The sequence below is a fragment of the Crinia signifera genome, chromosome 2 (genome assembly GCF_055691185.1).
Source record: "Crinia signifera chromosome 2, ASM5569118v1, whole genome shotgun sequence".
Classification (NCBI taxonomy): Eukaryota; Metazoa; Chordata; class Amphibia; order Anura; family Myobatrachidae; genus Crinia; species Crinia signifera.
In genome coordinates this window covers 390,448,261-390,456,320 of record NC_139218.1, presented here as the reverse complement: position 1 = coordinate 390,456,320, position 8,060 = coordinate 390,448,261, and the positions used below count along the sequence as shown (strand labels likewise).

The following is an 8,060-nucleotide window of genomic DNA, read 5'->3' as shown; positions in this document are numbered from 1 at the left end:
CCTTCTGAGTCCTGCCATGCACCCAACTGGTATTTTTTGGTCACATGTGAGGCATTGCCGTACTCGGGAGAAATTGGGGCACAGATTTTGGGGTGCTTTGTCTCCTTCATTCCTTGTGAAAATGAAAAATTTTGAGCCAGAACTGCATGTTTGTGTAAAAAAATGTAATTTTCCATTTTCACATCCCAGTTGTACCAAAATTGGTGAAACCCCTGGGGGTTTGAAATGTACACTATACCCCTAGATGAATTCCCTGAGGGGTGTAGATTGCAAAATGGGGTGACTTGTGGGGGAGGTTCCTAACTTTTAGCACTTATGGTGCCTAGAAACCTACATGGTGCCTAAAAAAAAATCTCATAAAAAGGAGGCTCCAAAATCAAGTAGGTGCTCCTTCTATTATGAAGCCTGTGGTTTGGTCAACGTGCACACTAGGGCCACATATAGGATATTTTTGAAAACAAAAGAATTGGGGGAATCAATTTTTAGTCACATTTCTCTAGTAAAATCTACTGTATTCGTTAGAAAAATGTATTAAAATTGAAACTCTGCAAAAAAAAAGAAATTTTGAAATTTCACCTACACTTTGTTTTAATTCCTGTGAAACACCTAAAGGGTTAACAAACTTCCAAAATGCTGTTTTGAATACTGTGAGGGGTGCAGTTTTTGAAATGGCATCATTTATGGGGGTGTCTCACATACAAGTCCCTCAAAGTCACATCAGAACTGAACTGGTCCCTAAAAAAAATCAGTGTTTGAAATTTTCTTGAAAATTTGAGAATTTGCTATTCATATTGTAAGCCTCCTAGTGTCCAAAAAAATGAAAAGGAAGTTGAAATAATGATGGCAACATAAAGTAGACATATGGTCTATGTTAGTTATTAACTATTTTGAGTGGTATGATTATTTGTCTCACAAGCAGAAAATTTAACATTTTGCAAATCGCTAAATTTTCCATTTTTTCACGACATTTTGGTATTTTTCACAAAAAAACACAGACTGTATCGACCCAAATTTACCACTAATTTGAAGTACAATGTGTCACGAAAAAACAATCTCAAAATCACTGGGATAAGTAAAAGCAAAAAAAAGTTATCCCCACTTAAGTGAGACATGTCAGATTTGAAAAAAAGGGCTCTGTCATGAAGGCACAAACTGGCTCTGTCATGAAGGGGTTAAAAAAATGTTTTTTTTTACGGTTTCCTTTAAATTTCTGATCAGTTTTTTACCAAAAACTGAAATGATCTTTGGAATGTGATGCAAAATTCTGGAAGCAGCTACGTATTCCCAGGTCCAGTGGGAGAGGGTGGTGGTTTCTGAGACCACTCTGACAGAATCCACTGAGGAGCCAGTGATGGAGGCGTGGAAGTGCATGCTGGGAGTAAGCCTGTCCGAGGTGGAATCTGTACTCAGATCAGCACATAACAATACTGAGCACTGGTGTGCTGGCCGCAGGTTCAGTAAATTCCAGCTGGGCCAGCACCCTTGGAGTATTACACAGCGGAGGAAGCAAATCCCAGCGGCAATTTTGTACATGAGCCATAGGAAAGGCCCTCCCCTTCAGTACTTTATGCTACTACTGGCAACCACAAGCCTGCTCCCCAGCACAGCCAGTAGGAGCACAACCACCCTCAACCAGCAATAAGGGTGAAGGTCACTACATGTCCTAATGGGCCTCCCCCTGCCTGTTCTCCATCCCCAATGAGGGTCCGGTGGGAGATTCCAGTTCATAGTCGGGCATGACAATATCTCTATGTGGGTGACGTCCTAGGGATGACCTGGAAAACTAACCTGCACATAGCGGTGAGCTGAGTGCTGTTGTGTAGAAGCCTCAGCAGTGAGGTCACCTATAGCCATCCGTGTATCTGTCCCTGCTACTCACATACTGCCCCCCACAGCCAGAACCACGGCCTCCCATCATTATGTGACCAGAGGAGCAGCCCGATCCCTCTCATACCTGACGGTCACACATCTATTCCCCAAACATATTACAGAGCAGCCATAGAACCGGCTCACACCCAGAACAGCCGCCGGGCACAGTCTATGGCCTCCCGTTCTGTCCGGCAATGTGATATAGGGCAGTCTGGTATAAGTCACATTATAGGAGAGCGAGCAGCACTGACCTGCACTGGATTCTGGTAGGAATTCCTGCAGCTCCCGATGGTCACCAGCATCCAGCTCTACACCGACCTCAGCTCCTGTGTATGACAATAAGGAGCCAGTGTTACACATAGACACACACACACACGTATGCAGAGACAGCACACATTGATAAAAGGAGATTTAGGTTAAATCTCTTTCTTTGAAAACGTCAGGGGCAAAGGCTAACGCTGGGTAATTGGAGTGGGAGGATGCATCCAGCACCCAAGAGGTTAAACTTCTTCTGCCTCCCAGGCAGACCAGGCTCCTCCCCTCCTCTACCCCGCCTCAGGCTAGGCAGCTCAGTTTTTTAACAAGCCAAGGCAGGAGACAAGAGAGAAAGCAGAGAAACACCACACAGAAACACATCCTAGTTCACACAACAGAGGAACTAGGTAACTAGAACAGTAAAGTAACTAAAGCAGGCGCGGCAGGGAGGGATCCCTGTGGCCCCTGATGTCCTCAAAGAAAGAGATTTAACAGGTAAGACATAAATCTCATTTTATTCAGGGGCCACAGGCTAACGATGGGACGTCCTAAAGAAGCCACCTTAGGGACGCACCTGTGCCACAGCAAGTACACTCTGACCGAAGGCCGAGTCCTGTGAGGCAAACGTATCGAAGGCATAAAAGCGCAAGAAGGCATTGGTAGGCGAATAAGTGGCCGCTTTACAAATCTGCGCAGCTGTTGCACCACCCCTAACAGCCCAAGACCTAGTGGAATAAGCCCGGACCCCCGCAGGGACTGGGAGGGAAGCATCAAGTATGCCTGCCTGATGACAGAACAAAGCCAGCGGGCAATCTTCTGCTTAGTAGCAGGTCCTCCCCTCTTTTGAAACCCGTAAAGGACCAAGAGAGTCCGATTTCCAGAACACCTTAGTGCGGTGCACATAGATGCATAAAGCACGGACAACATCCAATGAAGACTGCGCAGGAGAAGCATCTGGCCCCCAAAAGGCTGGGACCAAAATCTCCTAGCTGACCTGAAACCTGGATACCACTTTAGGGAAGGGAGTTGGAACAGTTCTAATGATGCCCGATCTGAATGGAAGATCTGAAAAAAGGGACCGACAGGAAAGAGCTGACAGGTCAGACACTGTCCTGGCCAAAGCAAATCGCCAACAAGACTCTTTTCCAGGTGAGCCAACAAAAGTCCACTGACCGCAAAGGCTCAACCGGGGGGACAAAGAGAGGCTGGATATGCAGGATGCCCTGCATGAATGTGCGGACATCCGGCAACGGCGCTAACTTCCTATGGAACAAGATGGACAAACTGAAACCTGTACCTTCAAGGAAGACAAGCGGAATCCGGCCTCCAGGCCCTTCTGTAAGAAGCACACGAAGATGATAATTCCGCACAGTTTAGAGATTATATTTAATAAAGCTGTCCACTCCCTCTATTGTTTTCATATAACATACGTGGATTATAATGAGGGGGGTGCACCCAGGAAAGATGAACGAAAGTATTCCTACTTTGTCTAGCACTCCGGACTAGTTTAATCAATTGTATTGATTAATGCTATTTGTACATTAGTGAAGTCTCCCAGGAAAAAATGAATAAACATAAAATATAACTTTTATTCATTCACATATAAAAAATAGCGAGTGGGGCGTGGCTACGTCGGCAAGCGGATAGGACGCGTGGTGTTGGAGCTCCCCAGCTAATTATCCTACATAATCCATCCTGCACCTGGGCAACATTAGATTTTGCCCCACAAGGCTACTACAACTGCCGCTGCACCCGGGGAGCTGTTCCTCCTTCCCGACCGCCGAGGCCGGCACGACCCGTTGGAAGATTGTGGCCTAGCATTACCCTGCTGCCGCACACACCAAACATCCGGTCCGGCGAACCTCCCGCTCCCAGTGCAGTATTGGCGGGTGAGAAACGGAGACCCGGTGAGTGGTCTGAACTGCGCTGCCTGCCGATATCCTGGTGGTCCCCCTCCGGTCTCCTAGCGGGTGGCTGTCTGTGCTCTGACACTTGGGCTGACTGTGTGCCGGGGCTCCGGCGGCCATTTTGGACCCCGTGTTTCTAACTTGCTACGCAGTTATATATCCTGGTCATACTAAGGTTGCTTTCCACCACATCGCTATCTGCCTCACAGATTATTATTATCATCACTATGGTATACTCTCATCAACAAATCCTACAGGCTATACATGCCTCTACTGAAAGGCTTCTTGCTCAGCTCACTGAATTGCAGGGGGATGTACTCCCTACCATCCTAACCCCTGATGTGTATGCTGCTGGAGAAGATAAAAATATGCTCCAATGCTTGAGAATCCTGAGAAGTCCAAGATATCTATGTACCCTAAAATCCTGGATGTACTTTCTTTGATGTCTTTACCCATCTCTAAGTGTTATTGGCTGCATGTCCCTATATGTGCAAATGAGACTGCACTGCAGCCTCCTCCATCTCTCCTGCCTACAGCACTACAGTCCTATGTTCCACTTTACATCTATTCTTCTGGATGTGCTCCTTCAAATCTCTGAAAATTTGGATATACTGCTCAGTATGCTGCTGGAGAAGATAAGGCTTTGCTCCAATGCTCTAGAATTTCATGTTACCCATGTACGCTAGCAACCTGGATGTACTTTCCTTGATGGCTCCACATGGTATTGAGAACCTTTGGTTCCTCCTCTCCACATGCGGAGATATGGCTACACTAAAACCTACTCCACATTCATCTGCTGCATTTTTATCATACTTCGGGCTTGAAAGGTGGCCGGACCAGCTGATATTGCAGAACTGTTTTCAAAGCCTCTTTTTTCACCTCTGGTCATTACCTTACCACTGGTGCTTGTTTATTTATTTTTATTTTTTGTCTCACCTGTTCAATTGTATTATCCTGTTCGGGGGGGGGGTGTAGATATGATGCTCTAAGCTGCTACGGAGGTTATTAGACATCCTTGGGAGTTAGTTGTGGATGATATTTGCCTGTCTGACTTTCTATCCTTAAATATTGCATCCGTTACTACTTGTTATCATATGTCCATTGCCCCAGCTGGTCCATTTTATTTTTATCCATTTGTTGGGTGGGAGGGTTAGGGTGAAGGGGTAAATTAGGTTGTTAGGCACAGTTTAGCTAATATAGACATGTTTATATCCACTGCCAATGCTGACTTGAGTAAGTCTTGCTAAAAGCCACAAATTTATTCTCTTCTCTGTAGTTAGTATAGTTAGTGTGTGTGTGTGTGTGTGGGGGGGGGGGGTGTTGGACCGCTCTGTAATTTAAGAGGAGTATTTATATACAGTGAATTACGATATATCCATACCACATGCACTCTTGATTTCCTACACTAGATTATGTGCAGCAAGTGTTATATATTTTCTGCAATTACTATATGCTGAAGTATCACCTGTTTGTCATTTATGTATCTACATTGTACTTGTTGTATACTGTATGTATATTGAAGTGTCCACCTGTTTGGTTAGCGGGTTACTTTTCTTATGCAAAATCAATAAAAATTATTGAATTTAAAAAAAAAAAAAAATAGCGAGTGATAGTGATATCAGTGAGACATGACAAGGTGCAATACACTAATAATAAAATCATTTTAAAACATGTCCAGTGTGTGTCTGTTGTTCCAGGACAACTGTGTTTGTAGCCTTAATTAAGGGGGTATTAGTAATTAACCTTTAGGGATGTCTCACTGATATCCCTTTCACTTGTGTTCTTCATATTTTGCTATTTTTTTATATGTGAATAAATACAAGTTATATTTTATGTCTATTCATTTTTCTTGGGAGACTTCACTAATGTACAATTAGCATTAATCAATACAACTGATTAAACTAGTCCGGAGTGCCCCAAGTAGGAATACTTTCTTTCTTCTTTTTTCCTTCTGTAAGAAGGACAGAATCCTGGCCAATTGGTAAGTCCTGGGACTGAATTGGCAAGCACTACACCTGGAAAAGTAAGCACCGGCTGATGGAGGTTTGCGTGCCCTGAGCATGGTTGAAATTGCCCCTGAGTTACTAGCCCCTGGCCCTTAGCAGGAAGGTCTAAACAGCCACCCAGTCAAAGCCAGATGCATCAAATTCGGGTGAAAACACAAGCCCTGAGAGCGCACATCTGGATGCAGTGGTAGACAGATCGGAAGGGGCCAATGACAGGTTCTCTGCAGATCCGTGAACCAGATCAGTCTGGGCCAATTGGGAGCTACCAGGATCACTCTCAGAAGGAGCGAAATCGGAGGGAAGGCATACATTAGGACAAACGGCCACGGGGCTGACAAGGCATCCACCATGCAAGTCCCTGGGTCGCGAGCCCTGGACCCGTATAGGGTGACCTTGTTGTTGTGGTGCAACACCATCAAGACCCCCATCAAGTCTGCCCAGCATTGTACTAGTATCTGGAACACTTCCGGATGAAGAGCCCATTCGCCGGCATCCAGCATTTGACAGATCAGGAAGTTCACTTCCGAATTGAGGACTCCAGGGATAAAGATCACTTAGAGAGCAGGGATCTTTTTCCCCGCCCATTGAAAGATGCAGTAGGTTTCCGATATGGCAGCCCGACTGCGAGTTCTACTGGGCAACCTCGGAGCCAGGGTTCCACTAAGCAAGGGTAAGTAAGACTGCCCTCAGTTCGAGAACATTGACGGGTAGCTGGGTTTCCTGCAAGTTCCATAGTCCCTGGAAGGATCACTGGCAACTCACTGCACCCCACCCGCTGAGGCTGGCATCCATGGTGAGGAGAGTCCACTGTGGGATCCAAAATGTTCTATCCACTGTGAGGTTCTGGTCCAGAAGCCACCAGGAGAGTGAGAGACGTACTCCCGGGGACAACTTTATCAGATGTGACCGAATGGTGGTGTAGGATCCCGACCATTTGGTGAGGATCTCAAGTTGTAACAGACAAGAGTGGCTTTTTTCCTTTTTGGAGTCAGTCAGATTCCACCTTCCAAGAGGGCAGCCACATCGAACGTTGTGCCGTGAATACTGAAGCATACACTCGAGAGGTTAGAGTGGCCCCATCAATAGCTTAAACAGAGGGTGGCTTGATGTACCTTCTCAATAGTAGGTAGAAGGTTCTCTGCGAGCATGCCCATGGATGCGTCGGTCGCAAGAGAAGTTGCCCATTCGACCATGGCCTTAGCCACCCAGGCTGATGCTAGAGTAGGTCTAGCTATAGCCCGTGCAGTCGTGTAGATAAGTTTGAGGAGGTTTGGATCGGCAGCGTAGAAGATCTCACTAGCTTAGATACATTTGTGTCTACCTTAGGAGCAGATTCCCAGCAGACCCTGTCATCCTGAGGAAGGGGGTAATGGGAGGTAAACCGCCTAAGTAAGGTAAACTTCCTATTGGGTACCTCCCAGACCTCAGAGGATACTTCATAAGTGGTCGGACTTAGCGCGTTTGAAGGTAGAACCGATGGACTTGGTCCTCTGTACGATGGGCGTCTTTGGGCGTCCGGTTTGACGGAGGCAACCTACACATCAGAGAATACAGATCCTGCATTTTGTCCTCCCAATCCGAGTCAGGGATAGGGGCCGAGAGGAGGAGCTTTCTCTGCCTGGGGCCCTGCATTTGTCAGGTTGACCATGTAAGGCGTTTTGCCAACGGAGGCGGATAATGCACTCACCCATGGCAGTGCCAAGTAGCTGCGCCATCATCTGGGTGAGCGATGTCGCCCAAGCTGGCCACTGAGAGGAGGCTGAAGCTGCGGACATCGCTTGCGAATCATAGCAATTTGCGCATAAGCCGTCCTGGACATAGTCATGGTGGGACAGGCCAGCAGGAAAGCAGTGCCGGGGCCCCTGACTTACTCCTAGAAGACATAACCAGGCACTTTTCTACACTTGAATTGTGAAATAGACAGGCACCTATTAGGTACAGCTAACACAGTATATTGCTGACAAGCAGTTAAAGTGTTAATGCAGTACACAATACACAGCAAGCATTCAAAGGCATGCGATGC

The 8,060-nt window shown here is 46.4% G+C and overlaps 1 protein-coding gene and 1 pseudogene across 2 annotated transcripts in view; both read right to left on the bottom strand.

Annotated features, from left to right (window-relative positions):
- LOC146058575 (uncharacterized) overlaps positions 1-8,060 on the bottom strand; it is a 279,259-nt pseudogene that overhangs the window by 40,790 nt on the left and 230,409 nt on the right. The gene's annotated exons all lie outside the window — the stretch shown is intronic.
- LOC146058208 (uncharacterized) overlaps positions 1-8,060 on the bottom strand; it is a 32,165-nt gene that overhangs the window by 14,504 nt on the left and 9,601 nt on the right. The window contains exon 11 of the mRNA XM_083170334.1: positions 2,121-2,195. Within this exon, the coding sequence (XP_083026460.1) occupies positions 2,121-2,195 (75 nt within the window). The remainder of the gene's footprint in view (positions 1-2,120; positions 2,196-8,060) is intronic.